Source organism: Balaenoptera borealis (assembly GCF_965194805.1).
Source record: "Balaenoptera borealis genome assembly, chromosome: X".
NCBI classification, from domain to species: domain Eukaryota; kingdom Metazoa; phylum Chordata; class Mammalia; order Artiodactyla; family Balaenopteridae; genus Balaenoptera; species Balaenoptera borealis.
Window position 1 is genome coordinate 13,682,942 of NC_138881.1, and position 21,136 is coordinate 13,704,077.

The 21,136-nt window shown below is 41.5% G+C and overlaps 1 protein-coding gene across 9 annotated transcripts in view; it reads right to left on the minus strand.

Moving 5' to 3' along the window:
* Positions 1 to 6,960: 6,960 nt before the first annotated feature.
* CTPS2 (CTP synthase 2) overlaps positions 6,961 to 21,136 on the minus strand; it is a 128,940-nt gene continuing 114,764 nt past the window's right edge. For all 9 annotated transcript variants that reach the window (XM_082375689.1, XM_082375684.1, XM_082375692.1 and 6 more), the window contains 2 exons: positions 8,845 to 8,955; positions 6,961 to 7,965 (listed from right to left, as the gene is read on the minus strand). In XM_082375689.1, the coding sequence (XP_082231815.1) occupies positions 8,886 to 8,955 (70 nt within the window). In that variant the 3' untranslated portion in view covers positions 6,961 to 7,965; positions 8,845 to 8,885. The remainder of the gene's footprint in view (positions 7,966 to 8,844; positions 8,956 to 21,136) is intronic.

A 21,136-nucleotide genomic window follows, 5' to 3' on the forward strand; every position in this document is an offset into this window, starting at 1 on the left:
TGTTTGCTTTCTTTCTTAATTTTTTAAATTTTTTAAATTTTTTTTTCCTTTTTTCTCTTTTTGTGAGTGTGTATGTGTACGTTTCTTTGTGGGATTTTGTCTGTTTAGGTTTGCTTTTGCCATTTGTCCTAGGGTTCTGTCTGTTCATTTTCTTTGTTTTTTCTTTTTTGTTTTTCTTCCTTTTCTTCCGAGCCATGTGGCTGGCAGGGTCTTGGTGCTCCAGCCGGGTGTTGGGCCTGAGCCTCCGAGGTGGGAGAGCCGAGTCCAGGACACTGAACCAACAGAGACCTCCTGGCCCCACATAATATCAATCGGCAAGAGCTCTGCTGGAGATCTCCATCTCAACACTAAGACCCAGCTTCACCCAACGGCCAGCAAGCTCCAGTGCTGGACGCCCCATGCCAAACAACTAGCAAGATAGTAACACAACCCCACCCATTAGCAGAGAGGCTGCCTAAAGTCATACTAAGTTCACAGACACGCCAAAACACACCACCGGACGTGGCCCTGCCCACCAGAAGGACAAGATCCAGCCCCACCCACCAGAACACAGGCACCAGACCCCTCCATCAGGAAGCCTACACAACCCACTGAACCAACCTCACCCACTGGAGGTAGACACCAAAAATAATGGGAACTACGAACCTGCCACCTGCAAAAAGGAGACCCCAAACACAGTAAGTTAAACAAAATGAGAAGACAGAGAAGTATGCAGCAGATGAAGGAGCAAGATAAAAACCCACCAGACGAAACAAATGAAGAGGAAATAGGCAGTCAACCTGAAAAAGAATTCAGAGTAATGATAGTAAAGATGATCCAAAATCTTGGAAATAGAATGGAGAAAATACAAGAAATGTTTAACAAGGACCTAGAAGAACTAAAAAGCAAACAAACAATGATGAACAACACAATAAATGAAATTTAAAATTCTCTGGAAGGAATCAGTAGCAGAATAACTGAGGCAGAAGAACGGATAAGTGACCTGGAAGATAAAATAGGGGAAATAACTGCTGTAGAGCAGAATAAAGGAAAAAGAATGAAAAGAATTCAGGACAGTCTCGGAGACCTCTGGGACAACATTAAATGCACCAACATTCGAATCATAGCAGTCCCAGAAAAAGAAGAGAAAAAGAAAGGGTCTGAGAAAATATTTGAAGAGATTATAGTCGAAAACTTCCCTAACATGGGAAAGGAAATAGTCAATCAAGTCCAGGAAGCAAGAGAGTCCCATACAGGATAATTCAAGGAAAAACACGCCAAGACACATATTAATCAAATTATCAAAAATTAAATACAAAGAAAAATATAAAAAGCAGCAAGGGAAAAGCAACAAATAACATACAAGGGAATCCCCATAAGGTTAACAGCTGATCTTTCAGCAGAAACTCTGCAAGCTAGAAGGGTGTGGCAGGACATATTTGAGGTGATGAAAGGGAAAAACCTACAACCAAGATTACTCTACACAGCAAGGATCTCATTCAGATTCAACGGAGAAATTAAAACCTTTACAGATAAGCAAAAGCTAAGAGAATTCAGCACCACCAAACCAGCTTTACAACAAATGCTAAAGGAACTTCTCTAGTCAGGAAACACAAGAGAAAGAAAAGACCTACAATAACAAACCCAAAACAATTAAGAAAATGGTAATAGGGACATACATATTGATAACTACCTTAAATGTGAATGGATTAAATGCTCCAAGCAAAAGGCACAGGCTTGCTGAATGGATTCAAAAACAAGACCTGTATATATGTCATCTTCAAGAGACCCACTTCAGACCTAGGGACACATACAGACTGAAAGTGAGGGGATGGAAAAAGATACTCCATGCAAACAGAAGTCAAAAGAAAGCTGGAGTAGCAATTCTCATATCAGACAAAATAGCCTTTAAAATAAAGACTATTACAAGAGACAAAGAAGGACACTACATAATGATCAAGGGATCAATCCAAGAAGAAGATATAACAATTGTAAATATTTATGCACCCAACATAGGAGCACCTCAATACATAAGGCAAATGCTAACAGCCATAAAGGGGAAATTGACAGTAACACAAACATAGTAGGGGACTTTAACACCCCACTTTCACCAATGGACAGATCATCCAAAATGAAAATAAATAAGGAAACACAAGGTTTAAATGACACATTAAACAAGATGGACTTAATTGATATTTATAGGACAATCCATCCAAAAACAACAGAATACATTTTCTTCTCGAGTGCTCATGGAACATTCTCCAGGATAGATCATATCTTGGGTCACAAATCAAGCCTTGGTAAATTTAAGAAAATTGAAATCGTATCAAGTATCTTTTCCGACCACAACACTATGAGACTAGATATCAATTACAGGAAAAAAACTGTAAAAGATAAAAACACATGGAGGCTAAACAATACACTACTAAATAACCAAGAGATCACCGAAGGAATCAAAGAGGAAATCAAAAAATACCTAGAAACAAATGACAACGAAAACACGATGACCCAAAACTATGGTATGCAGCAAAAGCAGTTCTAAGAGGGAAGTTTACAGCAAAACAATCCTACCTCAAGAAACAAGAAGAATCTCAAATAAACAACCTAACCATACACCTAAAGCAATTAGAGAAAGAAGAACAAAAAAACCCAAAAGTTAGCAGAAGGAAAGAATCATAAAGATCAGATCAGAAATAAATGAAAAAGAAATGAAAGAAACGATAGCAGAGATCAATAAAACTAAAAGCTGGTTCTTTGAGAAACGATAGCAGAGATCAATAAAACTAAAAGCTGGTTCTATACACACACATCCCTATGGGGATGTGTGTGTATACATAGCTGATTCACTCTGTTGTGCAGCATAAGCTAACACAACATTGTGCAGCAATTATATGCCAATAAAGATGTTAAAACAAACAAACAAACAAACAAGTAGTCTCATCATCCCAGCCTGTGGCACATGGTGAGGTTTAATTCAGAGCATCCCCTTGAGAGGGTGATTCAGTGTGGAAAAGTTTAGCACTGGGACACTGGCCCCAATCCCCAGATTCTAGGCTTTTATCTTACTCTACAGAATACTCCCAGCATATTAACTGAAAGCATAGTCTCCCACAGGAAAAAAAAAATTAAGGCAATATTCTATTTTCAAAACAATTTCTTTTTCAAGATGGGAAGTTTAAAAGTTAACATTAAGGCTAAAACTGAACTATATAATCAAACAGTGCCAACTGGATTCCCCAGCTTTACACTGATATTCTTCTCAGAGGAAGCAGGTAATACCAAAGAAGCTTCAGGGATGGAAACTGGGCCCCGTAGAATTTGCCACTATCTTTTAGAGATATTCATGGACATAAACCTTAAAGACCAAAAGTTGCATAGCAAAAAGCAGCTCAACAAGTTCAATTTATATTTCCATCAGCGCCTAGTATGTCCCACGTGGAAAGCCTATGTAGAAATAGGGTAGGATGTCCACCAGACCAGTGAAAAACCTTGATGTATAGCAAAACCCAAAGAAAGATGGAAATACAGTGGTTTTGTTCAAGGGCAGTGTGAGTCACAATAGAATGAGGTGTTTTTCAAAATGGCTCACCTATTGATTATTACTGATAATAGAAGAAGCAGTGACGTGCAAAATGGCAGTTCATCATTATATCTGGCTTATTAATAAACCCATATTCAAATGTAAACACAAATCAAATAATGGTATCACACAAGAAAAGCCTACCTCCGAAAGAACTAAGAGGCTGGTCACTTCCCCAAAGCTGACTTTCTGGCTAGCACTGACTGCGCTGCTCAGATTAACGATGAGTATAGAGCCTGCTTCCTTACGATTGACCCTGAGAATACCAGTGGGATTCTATTTCGCAGACTGAAAGAACCCCACATCTCCTCATCCACAAGTGAAACAAAAGAGTTAGAAGGGAGACTCTGAGAAGGGCTTGGCGGCCTAGGGAGAGAGTGATGCAGACCTGTTGCTGCTACACGATCTTGAGCTCTTTCTTGCTCCACTCAAGAAATTCAATCAAACCCCAAAGACACGAGCACAGAAAAGAACCCACAGGCAACATTTCACTAACTCTGGATTTCTGGTGTTGTTTCTGCGTATCTCCCCTCGTCTTGTACGGCATCTTCGGGGTGCAGAACTTCAACTCTAGGGGAAACTGTGATGAGTGTCTATGTCCGGCACTGACCTTATCAGAGCACAGAAGTGCATGTAACTGGTACTTTTTACTTCAACAAAATATAAAGTCCAAGTAAGAAATACAGCAACAAAAGTGACAATTGGGAATGGAGCTGGACAGCTTATGGAGAAAACAAAAAAGCTGAGTCCCTTCAGCTTTAGTCCAATCCAAATTTCAATCAAGGAAAGGTGTGGGCTGATACCAAGCAGGTGATGACAGCAGTGAAATAGTGTCACCACTCACCCAACTGCCAGCCAGTCTGGGAAACCACAGCCCACTGGTTCTCAGAGCTCTTTGCTCACCATCTTTGCATTGTGTGACCACAGGCACAAATCTGTGTGAAACATTTACCAGCTTTGCTCAAAAGGCCTTCCTTGGCGCCCCAGTTTGTCAGAGGATCCCATTTTACACTCTCTCATAGTCTCTCTGTCCTTATTCTTTAACACTCGTAGCTCCCTGAACATCTCACAATTATAATTAAATGCTTGTTTTCCTACAGATTTGTTTAAAGCCTGCCTTCCCCCAAGAGAAGGTCAGGTGCAAGAAGGTAGGTTGCTTCTGTAGGGGAAGAAAAATCATTTTCCCTCTACCCTTCTAGGTTCTTGGCTGAGACCTTCCTGTAATAAAAGACAGATTATCAGGAGAAAAACAAACAAGTTTTGTTGTTGAACCCAAGATTGTGTGCCTGTGTGTCCTGAAGCCAAACAAACCGAAACGTTGGGAGTTCTGAGTAGAGCAAGGTTTATTGATTGAGAGGGCGCCAGCCGAGAAGATGGGAAATGTAGGCTGATCTCAGATCCATTTTACTGGCTGGCCTGCGGGTAAGGTTTTTAAAGGCAAAAGGGGCAGAAGAGTGCGTGATCGGTCCGCGCACAGTTCTCTGTTGGTGCGTGGGGAGGTGACGGTAATGTTTTGGGAGTCAACATCGTCAACCTGGTTCCAACCAGTCTGGGGTCTACTGCCTGTGCTCGGCATGTAGCCACCATCCATCACCAGCGTGCGGGTTGTAGTTCCTGCAGAACAACTCAAAGATATGCATCAGACTGTCACATATAGCCCTTGAGGAGGAACTAGGGCTATGTATTATCACTGAACTATTGTTTCTCGACTGCTTCTCCTTTGTTTCTGCATCTTCTCACTTCCCCAATTAGTAACTGCTTGAGTCTGCTCTTTGGAACTCAGGGAAAGCTTAGGAGACTAAAGCCTTTTTCTACAAACAAGAAACAGAGGACATTGAAAGGCTTTTGTACCCGGGAGGGCCCTGCAGGGTCCTGCTTGGTTTCAGTTTAATAACATGTGTACCTGCTGTATACATGGGAGAGACCCAGGAAAACTGAGTAACTCTTCAAAATAGCCCAAGCCACCACCTTCAATACCATCTCCAGCTAAAGACAGAAGATGTATTTGTCGGGGAGCCAGTTATGGAAGGTGACCAGGTAAAACACAGTAATCAAGGGTGAGGTTGTTATACAGATTTAAGTCCCTGCCTTCTCCACTGAGAAGAGTTCCAGAGATATAGAGTCCTCAGTCTCTCCCTGGTACAAAGAAGGACTCACCTTTACAAACAAAGGTTTCCCTTATAAATGTAAATGTCTCTTAAAAAGGGCAACTTCTATTCAGTTTTCAGAGCTTTTCCTGTGTCTGCTGTTTCTTTAAAATAATCCTTATGCCAAAGAGACATATTTGGGGGGCAAATTCTGCTCCCCTTCACTTCCCCCAGCACCTGACACCATGTGTCGCTCATCCTGGGGGCTCAAGATACATTTGTCGAATGACTGATTTATAATACCTTTCTATGTGCTCCACTACCGTAAGCAGCCATGCTATTACCATTCTGCGCTTCGCTGAATTCCAAGTTCAACGGGTGTCTCCAAAAGAGAAAATCTCCTGTAGCAACAACAAAGAGGCTGCTTTGCTGCTTCTTAATCATTAGCCCGAAGGTAAGCACTCTGTTATAAGTAACTTTAGAAGTCATAATTACTACAATTGAAAACTCCCATTTAAGCCAGACTACCTCTTTGTGCTGTTCAAGCATCCCCTCTGTGCTTACATACCTCTCTCTAGGAGGCCTATACCAGCTTTTAACCTATCTTGTGGGCTTTTCATTCGGAGCCTCTTGTGATCTTCAAGCTGTAATTTTCACAAGTGGAGCCCTAAAGCTCTTTAATATTTTTGTTTACCAGAATCATTCATTTCATTTCTGCATGTGTTTGGTAGATGAATTTTCTGCAGCAGTTCACAAAATAATGCTTTACAGCATTAAGAGAAAACAGTTAAAGGCCAAAGACAACCACAAAAAAATTAACCGAGCAGTTAAAATATTTAAATCAGTTTCAGAAGGCTCAAATGTAAGCACCAACTAAGTCATCTCAAGTACATTCAACAGGGAAATCAGGAAGCATACTGGATGCGAATGTTGTACAACCGGCCCAGGACTAGAGCAGGTGAGGGAGGGGCAGGCCTGGATCCTGTCCTTATTTTAAAATTTGGTATTTTGCTCTTTGTAAATTTTTTTTTATGAATTTTGGTTTTTTAAAATCTTACATTAAAATATTACTGATGCTTCCGCCAAAAGTCAAACAGAATTACCACGTGACCCAGCAATTCCACTCCTAGGTATAACCATTTACCAAAAGAGTTAAAAACAGATACTCAAACAGTTATTTACAGGAATTCCCTGGCAGTCCAGCGGTTAAGGACTCTGTGCTCTCACTACCGAGGGCCCGGGTTGGATCCCTGGTCGGGGAACTAAGATCCCACAAGCCCCACGGCGTGACAAAAACAAAAAACAAAAACAGAGAAACAAACAAACAAAATTTATTTACACATGAATGTTCACAGCAGCGCTATCCAAAAAAGCCAAAAGGTAGAAACAACTCAAATGTCCATCAACAGATGAATGAATAAACAAATTGTAGTCTAATCCATACCAGGAAATTCTATTCAGCCACAAGGAAGAACTGACATAGGCCACAACATGGATGAACCTTGAAAACATCAAGCTCAGTGAAAGAAGCCAGACACGAGAGGCCATGTTTATATGATTCCACTAATATGAAATATCCAGAATAGGCCAATCCATAGAAATAGAAAGGAGATTAGTGGTTGCGTGGGCGGCTGGGAAGAGGGATGGAACCAGATGAAGGTGGTGGTTGCACAGCACCGCGAATGTACCCAATGCTACTGCACTTGAAATGGTTAATCTATGTTATGTGAATTTCACCTCAAGTAAATATATATATATATGTTACTGATCTTGATTCCTGAGTTTTTTTATGCCCCCTTAAATTCTGTGCCTGAGGCCAGGGCCTTACTTACCACCCCCAGTCTTGGACCTGTTTCATTTTACTTTTTACTACAAACAAACAGAGTGAAAAACTGAAATAAGCTTGGTTCACATGCAAATCTGTGGCTGAATTCCAGGTAACAGAATGACTCATTTTTGACACAAAATTAGTTATTGCGAGTGCCCTGCCAGCCTTCCCATATAGCCCAGAGAAGGCTCAGTTACCTGGATCCTTCCTCACCTCCTGGACGTCACCATACACCAGACAAGACACCAACACACTTTCTGCCCATTGAAGTTGCTGGGAAAAGTTTAATTGGCTACAGAAATTTGCAGGAACCAAAGGTCACCTCTGGGGGAAAAAGAAAACTACCCCTTTGATTCTGGTTCATGAAAGTGCATATTATTAGATTCCCCTCGAGGCTGTACATCCCATGTTTGGTGGAGAAAAGAGTGATTCTATGAGTGTGGTGATTTCCTTAGATAGTTCCTTCATCTTGGCTTCGGTTACTTCGGAGCCTTAAAAAAAAAAAAAAAAAAGTATTAGCCACATCAGCAGCTGAATAATATGCCTTGCAAGTATCTCCAACTAATCTTTGCACCATTTTGGTTTGCTTCTGAAGGTCTCCATGTCTGAGGCAAACCTAAATAGACCCGGATGTGCCTTCCCTGGTGAACAGGAATGTTCTGCCCCTAAGTGAAATAAGAAGAGAAATCACACTGGAGCGATTGACTCTGTACGAATTTTCCAAAAGCTGCTGTCCCTGCTAAAGAGCAGGGCTGTCCAGGCAGCATCTGCCTCTGAGCATGAATGGAATAAAGCCATCCAGGAGCCGTGAGGGACATAAGCTGCCCTTGGAAGCCAAGCCAGTCTCTGGCATCTCCCTACAAAGAAAGAAAACACTATTTTATTTTCTACAAATCCAAGGAAATCTGCTTTTCCATGAGTGACCTAGACCAGGGGTCAGCACACTGTGTTTGGAAATCAAGTTTTATTGGGACACAGCCCTGCCCATCTATGTACATACTGTCCAAGCCTGCTCTCCCTCTCCAACGCACTGGAGGGCCCATAAAGCCGAAAACAGTCACTGTCTGGCCCTTTACAGAACAAGTTTGCTGACCCCTCAGCTACACTATCAGCCTCCACGTATCCATTTATAGGTGCAAGGATATATTTATTCCTGGCCTCAGGCGCATACCTAACTGCCTGCTTTCTCAGGTGCATTCCAGATTCCCAGAAGCACAATCAGCTGTCAAGTCCGTCCTGCTAACTATGCAAACAGGAGCATCCCAGGGGAGCAGGATCCTGCGAGACAAGTCCTGTGATGCTCCCTTCTACACCAAGAAGACAGCTTGTCTGTAAAACAAACAAGAACTTAAAGGTTCCATCTCACTCACCCTCTCAGGCAGTCCTGGTGATTCCAAGTCACGTATCAGTTTCAGCTGATTTCCAACTCAGCTATCCTTGGCTCTGAAAAGCTGTCATCACTGGCATCGCTGTATCTATCACTAGAGCAAAAGACGAATTAACTTAGCAAGGTGTAAAAAAACTCTGGACAATTATCCTATTTACAATCCTAAACACTTTCCATAATTAACCCCCACTAAGAGAAGATACTAAGGAATATTCTATTATTACTTCCATAGTCACTCCAGGAAGACGTTAGTCCAACCACAACCAACGGTCTCCTTCTTTTGTCAGAGGAACTGATCACTTGCTTGTATCTTAAAATTGGAAGTACCTTATTCAGAAAATTTATAAAAGCATTTCAATTTAGACTGAAATTTGTAACCTTCTGAAGACCACTAATATAGGTCAACAGCATGAAAGTTTTCCATTCCAATAAACATTCTAGTACGTCCAAGGGTTTGAGAAATAATTTGCACAATTTTGTTATTCTCAAATTAGAAACTTTATGTGATGCCCCAACTACCTCAAGTTACATGTAGTATTCAAAGTAGGACTGATTACTGACTTAGATGCCGCCATCTTGGGTTCCTGAAGAAATACACCTTCTCCATGAGATAGTCCTGCAATTGTACTTTCACTTTGAGCCATGGACTCAGTTTGGGGTTCCTCTTGCTTGGTCCCAAGTAAGTCAGCAGGTTGATCAACCCCTCAAGAGTTCTACTGATCTACAAAGATGACATTGTCAGGAAGTGTTTTATGCCTGACCCATTCCTAGCCTTGGCCACGTTTTTGCTGACTTATAGCAATAGAAGTCTGAATTCCATAAAAGGTGAAAATCCACTTTTTTTTAAAGAGACGAGAGGGAACAATTGGAGAAACCCTATGCTGACAGGCTAGAAAACAAAGATTTACCCTAAACATATGGAGTAAATATCAATAAATACATAAACAAAATCATAACAGACAACCTCACTCTCTCCCCTGACTTTTGGACAAAATACTGGAAAGGGGGAGGGTGGGGCTAGAGTATGGAGAAGACACAGAAAAAGATCAAGAATTGGCAGAAAAGACAAGATTACTTAGATGAACAAAGAAATCAACATATCCTTAAAACCAATCAAGTAGGGGCTTCCCTGGTGGCGCAGTGGTTGAGAGTCCGCCTGCCGAAGCGGGGACACGGGTTCGAGCCCTGGTCCGGGAAGATCCCACATGCCACGGAGCAACTAAGCCCGTGCGCCACAACTACTGAGCCTGCGCGTCTGGAGCTGTGCTCTGCAACGAGAGGCCGCGACAGTGAGAGGCCCGCGCACCGCGATGAAGAGTGGCCCCAACTCGCCACAACTGGAGAAAGCCCTCGCACAGAAATGAAGACCCAACACAGTCAAAAATAAATAAATTAAATAATTAATTTAAAAAAAAACCCAATCAAGTAGAAGATACCTCCTAGTTAGATTTTAATTCAGGAAAACCACTTCTACTGTTACAAAAGGGTTTCCAATAAAGAAAACATGGGAATAACCAAAGAAAATATTTTTTTAAAAAACAGCCCCGCAGAACTGATATATCCTTATCCATGCACTCTCACTACACAAACGTTGAGTCCTTCCTGGTCCTCTGCAACAAAAGGGCATTTGGAAGATGCACTCAACTCCCTATGTGAGAAGAAATGAAGGTCAAGGATGTTCAAGTGGCTCACTAGGCACACGGCTCGTTCAAGGTAGGACCAGGATCCCCGTCATGTTAACCCAGGCCACAAGCTCCAGTCTAAGCTGTGTGCTGCAGTGGGCCCCACAGGGCATGTACCCTGACACCACAAGTGAGAAGGTCCAAAGGGCCAAGGGAACTCCATTTTCTCAAGTATCTCCAGCCTCCTTCCCCACCTCTGAGCCCGTGGAAGAGTGGGGTGGGCCTACACCTTCGCCCTCACACTCCTGCTTGTACTAGTTATTAGCCACATGCCTTCGCACTGGTCACGTGACTCCTGAGAGTCTAGAAAAAAGTAGTAACGATACCTGCCACCTCATCAAAATGTTATGAGGGCCAAAAGAGAATGCATAAATGTGCTCTGAAACTATATGAAAATATGAGCTGTTGCTGTTTATGGGGGTTATGTGTTTACAACACAATATCTCTCAAAAAGTCATGGAAATATAAAGAAGCAGAGAAAACTGCCAAGTGCATGATTTTCAGAAGTCTTTCCTGTACCAAGAGTAATTCCCTACCCACTTCAGCAAGTGGACTTGGGTGGGTCTAACCTAATGGCTCTCGTTTCCTGTCTGCTGGCTGTCAGCCCCAAACTCTGCCAACGCATCAAAATGGCACAGGTCGAGTCTAACAAAGGGAAGCTCCAAGGCAAACGACTGGGTTTACTAATTTTCTTTCGTATGTGTTCAGGGGCGGAGGTAGAACAACCACATAAACCACAACACTCAAGAACAGAATTCTCGGGCTTCCCTGGTGGTGCAGTGGTTGAGAATCTGCCTGCCAATGCAGGGGACACGGGTTCGAGCCCTGGTCTGGGAAGATCCCACATGCCGCGGAGCAACCACGCCCGTGAGCCACAACTACCGAGCCTGCACGTCTGGAGCCCGTGCTCCGCAACAAGAGAGGCCGCGATAGTTAGAGGCCCGCGCACCGCAATGAAGAGTGGCCCCCGCTTGCCGCAACTAGAGAAAGCCCTCGCACAGAAACGAAGACCCAACACAGCCAAAAATAAATAAATTAATTAATTAAAAAAAAAAAAAACCCAGAATTCTCAAAATAGGCAATGCTGCTATAAACATGCTGATTTTATGGCATTCATGCTCCAGCAAAACACAAGTGCTAGAAACACAATTCCACATGCAGAGCAGCAGTGGTTCCTGCACATCCAATAAAATGTGGGTGCTGCTCTGTGCCATGTAAGACTTAGGGCTTCATTTTTGTTTCACACAGAATGGACTTAAGTCATAAGATACTTATCGGGGCATATTTTCACTTAATTCGAGACATCTCAGCTCTATCTTAAGACAACTTGTCTTTTTAAATAACCTCTGTACATACACACACACACACACACACACACACACACACACACACACACTTCTCAGTGGGGAGAGTTATTAGATATTAGGGTCTTACATGTTAAATTTTTTGAAATGCCGCAGTATACAGAACTATTCGTGTGTGCCTTGTTACATATGAGGAGCAGAAAGTTTTAAACCTGCACTGTCCGATGTGGTAGCCACAAGCCGCAGTAGCTATCTAAATTTAAATCAACTAAAACCAAATAAAATTTAAAATTCCATTCCTCACGTGTACACACTGAGCCACACTTCAAGTGCTCAATAGCCATGTGTGGTTGGCAGCTGCCATATTGGACAGTGCAGATTATAGAACATTTCCATCACTGCAAAAAGTTCTATTGGATAGCATTGATTTAAAAACAAATGAATGATGATTTAAAAAAAAAAAAAAAAAAACTATAATCACCATGCAATGGTTCTCCTTATCACGCCCTAAGAAAGGTTTTTTTAAGGTCTGGCTATGTACAGTCAAAATCACAGCAACTCTCTCTCATACATGCATGTACCCCCCAGATAACGGAAGCACTCTTTTTAAAAGTTTTTTACTGTACTATTTCTTACAAGACAAAATCAAAATCACCAGCGGCAACGCATGGGAATCGCTATCCTTAAACACTGGCTGGACTTACAAGACTTGACCGCCATGGTCTACACGTGGTTCTTTGACAAACAAAAGGCTTGTCGTAGTCAAGTTTGTTTGTCCAAGACTCCTGGTTCCTAATAAATTCCCAATATAAGAAAACATATATTCCAAGGCACCAGGGCAAGGGTAGAGTAATGCCTCATATAGTCCACCTTCTTTGCTACCCTGATGCAGCCGTTAAACCATTTCTTCTCCATTAACAGAAAGAGGTGATCGGAATTTAAAAATATTTTAATAGCATACTTAAGATTCCCAGCATGCATACATTCCTATAATACTTTATATCAAAATCCATTTCATATGGAGAAAGCATGTTTTAAAACAGGTTGCCATGCACACAGTTTCCCCCAAAGCATTGTTATTGCTATACTTACTTCCTTCTCAAAGAGCCCCTGGAAGCCATAAAATATAAGAGCAATGGAATAAAAACTTAGTATGCTTTGAATGAGTTTTGCATTGAATAGTAAATGGTAGAACACAACCCTAGCAGGGCGTTAAAAGCACAGTAGTCTATATCACTATTAACTCCGTCCCTGGCTGGCACCACATCATCTGCAGGCAGTGAATCACGATCAATAAAGAGCACCTTTTAAGCAACATTTAATCCCTGAGGGAAGGCATACTCAAATGGGGTTTATCAGCAGTTCTTTACAAGAAAAAGTCTCCAGGTATGGTTCTGGAGTCCAACAATAAGGGAGGGGGGCTGTTTTAAAGATGTTTAAAAGAACTGTCAAAAAAGAAAGCAAAAAAGAATCTTTTTTTCCAGTTCACTTTTGCTTGAAATGTAACAAAGGAGGAAAAGTAGTATTTTTATATCAGTTGAAAGTTTACAAAGCACCATCTCAACTGTTCCTCACAGCAACCCTAAAGGATGAAGATCCTGAGGTTTAGGACTGGGGACTTGGAAAAAAATTACCCAGTAAGTGGCAGATCCAGAAAATAAACCCACAGCACCCGCTCTATCTGCCCACACTGTCCCCACAAAAATAAAACATTTGCACCTTATACTGCAAGAATGGCCCCTGGCAACATCAACCATGTAGCCCAAAAGTTAAAATAAAAAGCAAGGTGATTCCAAGTTTAAAACAGTGCTGGAAAATGCACATTAGATTCACACAGGAGAAAAAGAGTATCTTACTCTTCTAGTCAAATAGAAGGAGACACCCAAAGTGGGATAAGGATGACTTAGAGGGAGAAATGCACACTCTCTGTATAATCAGCGGAGAGGCTACACCCACCTCTGATGCCCACCATCAGTAACAATTTGGGGAACCAGCATCCTAACAGGCTACAGATTGGCATTCCCTTCTCACTAAGCACTTCAGGAATGTATAACAGGAGCCACGGGAGACGTGAGAGCCGAAGCCAAAGCACTAAACCCTCTGGGGGAGTTCAGGCTGTTCCGTATGGATTTGTGTACATTTTATGTTGTGAGTTAAGGGAAGCCATTTAGAGATTCAAGCTCCAAAATAATGTAGGAAGAGCATTCTGACAGCAGAAGATGGATTGAGAAAAGGAAAGCTGGAGGCCTGGAGACCAGGTAGGAGGCTTTGAGTAGGCAAGAGATGAAGGAGACAGGAACTAAGGTGAAATTAATAATAGCACAATAATAATTCCCATTTAATTTCCTACCATAGACCAGGCACTGTGCTAAGCGCTTTCCATTTAGAATAAAACGTCCTCTTCATCACTACCATGTGAAGTGAGTACTATTACCATCCCCTTTTTATAAAGACTATCTTAGCTGGAGGTCTGTATCTGAGGACCCCTAGAAGAATATCGATGGATGGGAGGCTTTTGGGATATGAATACCGTTCCAATTGCTATGTGTGTGCAGTTTTCCAGGAAGTGGGTCCACAGCTTTCATCACTTTCTTGGAAGGTGATTTGTCAGCCTCAAAATGTAGAGAACCATTATACTACCCGATGAGTCCCCCAGGACAGGGTGTGTGTTCTTACTGGACTTGCAGTTGATTCTCTTGCACCCAGCACCATGGCTGGGATGGCGTGAGCTCCAGCACATGTGGCGCATTGAGTGGATGCTGAAGCACGCAGCCATCAAACAGCAAGAGCATCATGCGACTTGGAAAAATGTGTACGAGGTGTTCAGTTCAAAAGACAGGCTTTTGTAATTAATAAAGACTCTGTGGTGATGCTTTGAGAACATACGAATATCCTGTTTTCCGAAACCTTTCATCCAATGGTTTTGGCATCCAATGGTTTTGGCATCCACTGATGATCCTTATTTGACTCAGTTATTACATTGGGGGTTGCACCTACATTTTTTTTAATTGGCCTTTTTTTTTTGAGTATTATTATAGAATTTTTAAAAAATGTAATGTGTTATAATCCAATTTTGTCATTATTGTTTTTGATGTTCAAACTGTCCAAAGTGAGCCCCTTTCAAGTGGCTTCTTTGACCTTATACAAAATCTCCCCCTTGGTTTTTGAACTCTTCCTTCCTTTAAGTCTAGCGATACATTCTGGGCTCATCTTGTACTTTCCCTGCCCCAGACCTGAAACCAACCATTTCTTCCAGGAACCCTAGTTCATTTCAGTGGGGGATGGTATTTTAGAAACTAAAATGGAAAAAAATGTTTCTTTACAAAAGAGACGTCCACACAGTCACTACCTTAACCAGGTGATAAACTCAGCATCATCTACCGTGTGACAACAGAGGGAAGGTTATGTGCCTTACATGTCTCCTGACGTGTCCTTATAAAGTCTACAACAGCCCCAATGAACTTTTCTTCCCAAAATGTCTAACCTGATTCTAATCATGAGAAAACAATCAGTGAATCCAAATTCTGGTCATTGCTACAAGACAATTGGCCTGGCCTCTTTATAAAAGTCAATGTTATGCAGAACTGAGAACGAGAGGGCGATTTACCCAGATTAAAAGAAACTAAGGAAACATAACCAAATGAACCTCAAATTGAGCACTGATTACATTTTTTTGATTTCAAAAAAAAGCTAAAGATACATTTGGGGATAAATGGAGAAATTTAAATATGGACTGGATATTAAATGACGTCATTGAATTAATGTTAATTTTCTTAGGTGTGATCATGATACTGCATTTACGTGAGAAAATGTCTTCAGTTTTAGAAAATGAATGATAAAGTATCTAGGAGTGAAGTGCTATGATGTTTGCAACTTATAAATGATTCAGAAATAAGTATATACACAGAGAAAGAGAGAATCAAACGTGGTAAAAAGGCAACAATTCATGAATCTAGGTGAAAGGTTTACAAGTATTCACTGTACTATTCTTTCATCTTTTCTGTAGGCTTGAAAGTTTTCAAAATAAAAGAATCAGGAAAAATACACACACACACACACACACACACTCACTATTATGATTACAAGCGTGAAAGGAGTCATATACGGATATGGACTAAAGACTGGAAGGAAAGACTCAAAAGCGAGCACAGTGACTATGTTAGGTTTATAGGTTTATGGATCCTTTTTCCTTTTTTCCCAATTTTCTGTAATGCCTCAGCTAGAAGTCCAGAGAAAACAAAATCTTCCCAGGCTGGAAGCCAGCATGTCACTTAGAAGGAAAAGCCCAGTAGTCACGGGAGAGAGATCAGAGACAATGGCGAAGGAAATGGGTGCCTTCGCTCCCTGACTGCTGCCGAGATTCAAAGAGAAAAGGGAAGAGGGAAGCCCGAGCTTGCAAGAGAGAAGGGACTCAGATCCCAGGAGCACACCCGGGCTCAGGAAATGGAAGGCGCTGACTCCAGCTCTGTACTTCCTTTAAGGACCCTCCGATTATGAAGTAGTTTCAACTTCTGAGTTTGGTCTGAAACGATCAAGCTAATACAGTTCATGGTGGAGTTAACTTCCCTCCTTTTTCTGTACCGGCCTGCCTCCTGTCTCGCCACAAAAAGATGATTTCTCTGCATAAGAGATAGTATGTATTGGGTGGAGACATGGAATCTAAGATCCTAAAACCTAGAATAAAATGCTACTCACATGTCTTAAGATTCCAGTTTTATACTTTAAAAACATGTTTCCCAAAAGAGCTGCATTTCTGTGAACTGTGGACTAAACTCCATTTCAGTTCTTGCTTTCAGACATAGAACACACAGAACAAGCACTATCTAAGCACGAGAGTTTTACTCTGACCTGACAGAGGGGCATGATAAATGTTGGAATCATAAAAACTGGAAGTCGTTCCTGACCTCGGTGTGGAGTGACTGCACCTCAGGGCCTTGCAGGGCAGCCCCAGAGACACGCGGACTGAAAAACAACCTACGAACTTTAGACTCCCATCCCTCTTCTCTTTCCAGTTGCTTAGAAATGGAATTCTAAAACAACAAGGTCCTACTGTAGAGCACAGGGAACTATATTCAATATCACGTAATAAACCATAATGGAAAAGAATATTTATATAAAACTGAATCACCTTGCTGTACACCAGAAACTAACACAACACTGTAAATCAACTATACTGCAATTTTAAAAAAAAAAATGAAATTCTGGACAAAGATCGTGTGCTTTGTTTCTAGATACTGAAAAACTCGCAATTATAAGAACCTTTGGATATCCTATTTAGTATAAATCTACAATTTTTTATTACAATTATATGAAGCAGTCTCATTCCATTACATCATACACCAGCAAAGCCATGCAAATTTGTGGATACCGTTTAAACATGGGACAAATTATATTTAGACACCAGGGGAGAGATGTCAGCAAGTAATTACAATGATTTATTTAATGGACCATAATTTCCCATTGGATTTCTTTATTCTAAAAATGATTTATTAGACTTGTGCAAAAGAGTTAACACAGCAGGCCTGAGGCTGCTATCTTTAGAAGGGCCTGCTTGCTGGAGAACTTAGCTTTCAGAACGTTTTCTCCATCACTAACTGATAAGGTCATTTCATTGGGCCTAGGCTGTTTGTACAAGCAAGGTGATTTGTGGTGAACGCTTGCTATCCTTCTGGGAGCCTGGAATTTGGGTGGTTGCTAGGCAGAGAATGCCCATGTGACCAGTCTCCTATAGAAACTCTAAACTCTTAAGTGTCAAATGGGCTTCTCTGGGCATAAACATTACACACTGCGTTTTTACTGCTGGAGGGAGGGTGAGCTCTGTGTGACCTCTCACAGGAGGGAGAGAACATAGGAAACCTGCAGATAGATTTCTCCAGACTCTACTTATACCTCTTTCCCTTACTGAGCCAACTGTGTATGTTTACTCTGTCACTGAAATGAATTTTAGCCATGAGTACAACTATATTCTGATTACCTCTAGTCAATCATTGAATGTGTGGGTGGTCTTGGGGGACCCCCAAAACAAGACTTAGTTTGATTTTGCAAGTACTTCTGAGTAGCTTATAAAAACCTAAAAAAAAATTAAAAATACTATCCTAAAACTATTATGCCTCTTGAACAGACCACCACAGGTGGTGGACCTGGTCTTCGTAACTGCTGCCATTCTATAGATACCAGAGTAGCTGAGAGTTCAGCTTACCAGCTCTAGATCCCAAAATAATATTCTTACTGCAACTTCCCAGGCAATAAAAGATAAATGTTCTCCACGAAGCAGAAAGCAAAGGTTAGAGCCCAGGTGTATTGGCTCAAAGCCAAGGATTTTTTACATTGTGGGTTTTAAAGACATCAGCTGCACATGTGCCATACATTTAAATAATATCAGCCAATTTCTGGGAAAGGAAGTCATTAGTCTAGTGTTCATATTTCTTGTCACATTTGTTTAGGATTGATTACAGACAGTAATCTTGTTTGACAGAAATACAGTCCCAACTCAGCTCACATTAGAGCCTGGCCATCAAAGCAGTTATTTGCTTTTCAATGCTCACTAACATGGCAGAGAGGAGCTGAAGTGCAAGGTTCCTCTGGAATCCTAGGGTCTGCCACTGGATTAAGTCATGGGCACCATTCTTAGTTGGAAAACCCCCTGCAAGGTGTCAAGATTATACTAGACTATACCCTCCCCTGCTACCTACACTTAGTACTGTAATGGGTAGTAAGCAAGCACTAGGGAGCCAGGGAGACAAAGATAAAGAAGATGCTGGCTGCTCTTAAGGACCGCACCAGTTGGTGGCTGATAGACCGGAATTCTCTGACCACCATGGAAGCCTGCTAGTCAGCTGTGATCCCAATCCCAGCATCAGAGTCTTGTTAAGAGATCTTTCCTTCCTTTCTGAGACACTGTGCCTCGCTCAGGAGTTGCTGGCAAGCAGTCACTTTTCTCAGAAACTACTGGTGAGCTTTACCCAGAGACCACCAGGCCCCAGGCAAGAACTGGCGGGCCAGCCAGCACACAGGTGGGCGGGCCACACAAACCAGACGCCATTTCTATATTAGTTGATGCTTGCAAACAACCAGATAGTTATGCATGAACGATTATGTGTGTGTTATTTCTCCCAGCCATCTCACTCGTTCCACTGTCATCCTCCTTTCACGTGTGAGCACCTGAAATAATGGAGACAATAAAGTGGCTGGGAAGGGTCAGAGCATATATCCAACACGGGACCACACTGGCATGTCCAATCTGCTGTGTAAGCCATGCAGCCTCACAGCACAGGAAGCTCATCTTCATATGCAATCTCATGCAGAACCAGGCCACGTGAGCCAGGAAAAGTGGAGCTGAAGCTCCACTGAAGTAGGGAAGCTGAAGCAGGGAAGAGCCTGGAAACGCCCCCCATCCCAGTCTACTCCTCATGGCAGCCTGGATTCCAGCTCCACAAGGCACGGTGTGAGAACCACTGCACTGGTTCAAGAGTGCAGGGAGTGATCATTAAGTCATTAAGAGGCCCAACATGCAAAATATGTAACGCTGTTCCCATCTGAGCACACAGTTAAAGGAAATGCTAGAGAGCTGTGAGTCTCTCCTAGCAGGTAATATCGCAAACAAGCAGGCTTGTGTAACAAAGCACACACAGACACACCACACAGCGATCCTGGCAGTCCTCAAATGCAATATCGCCAGGCTCATTTGCTAGGATGAGGGTCCACAATGGTAATCTTCTAAACAAGATATATCCAGTTATTGTGGTAATAACCCCTACCTAAGCACATGATTCCGGCTAGTTCCTTTCACTTTGAAAGCTATTACATACAATATTCTTAGATGAGAGGAAGTAAAGATGTAAATTCTCCCCAAACGAGTATTTAAATATAAAGAAATTTTAATGAAAATCCCTAAGGGATTTTTTTATTCAAACTTGACTCTAAAAATCATTATACAGGTCCTCCAGAAGAGAGCAAAACACATTTTTTAAAATGTTAAATAAAAATGAGAGTAGGGTAGATACGGGCTTGATTTACAATAATCCTATGATAATGGCAAGGGTGGTAAGGATTCAGAAAAAAGAGATGAAATCACCAATGGAACAAAACAGAAATCCCTGAAACAAATCTAAATTACTTCATTGGCAGGGGTGGGGGGGCAGTGTAAGGGGGATGCAGATTCCCTACCTCACACAATACACCAAAAATAAAGTCCATATAAATTACAAATTGAAAATATAAAATTGAAACCATATCAGTCTCCCAAGGCAATAGAAATAAAAACAAAAATAAAGAAATGGGACCTAATCAAACTTACAAGCTTTTACACAGCAAAGGAAACCATAAAAAAAACAAAAAGACAACCTACAGAATGGGAGAAAATATTTGCAAATGATGCCATGGACAAGGGCTTAATCCCCAAAGTATACAAACAATTCATATAACTCAACCAAAAAAAAAACAAACAATCCAATTGAAAAATGGGCAGAAGACCTAAATAGACATTTCTCCAAAGAACACATACAGATGGCCAACAGGCACATGAAAAGATGCTCAACAACACTAATTATTAGAGAAATGCAAATTGAAACTACCGTGAGGTACCACCTCACACCAGTCAGAACAGCCATCATTAAAAAGTTTACAAATAACAAATGCTGGAGAGTGTGTGGAGAAAAGGAAACCCTCCTACACTGTTGGTGGGAATGTAAATTGGTGCAGCCACTAGGGAAAACAGTATGGAAGTTGCTCAGAAAACTAAAAATAGAGTTACTACATGATCCAGCAATCCCATTCCTGGGCATATACTTGGACAAAACTATAATTCAAAAAGATACCTGCACCTCTATGTTTATAGCAGCGCTATTCACAATAGCCAAGACATGGAAACAACGTAAATGTCCACTGACAGACGAATGGATAAAGAAGATGTGGTACATAAATACAATGGAATATTACTCAGCCATAAAAAAGAACGAAATAATGCCATTTGCAGCAACAAGGAGGCAACTAGAGATTATCATACTAAGTGAAGTAAGTCAGAAAGAGAGAGACAAATACCATATGATATCACTTATATGTGGGATCTAAAATATAGCACAAATGAACCTATCTACAAAACAGAAACAGACTCACAGACGTAGAGAACAGACTTGTGGTTGCCAGGGTGGGGGGATGGAGAAGGATGTATTAGGAGTTTGGGGTTGTTACATGCAAACTGTTACATTTAGAATGGATAAACAACAAGGTCCTACTGTATAGCACAGGGAGCTATATCCCATCTCCTGGGATAAACCATAATGGAAAAGAA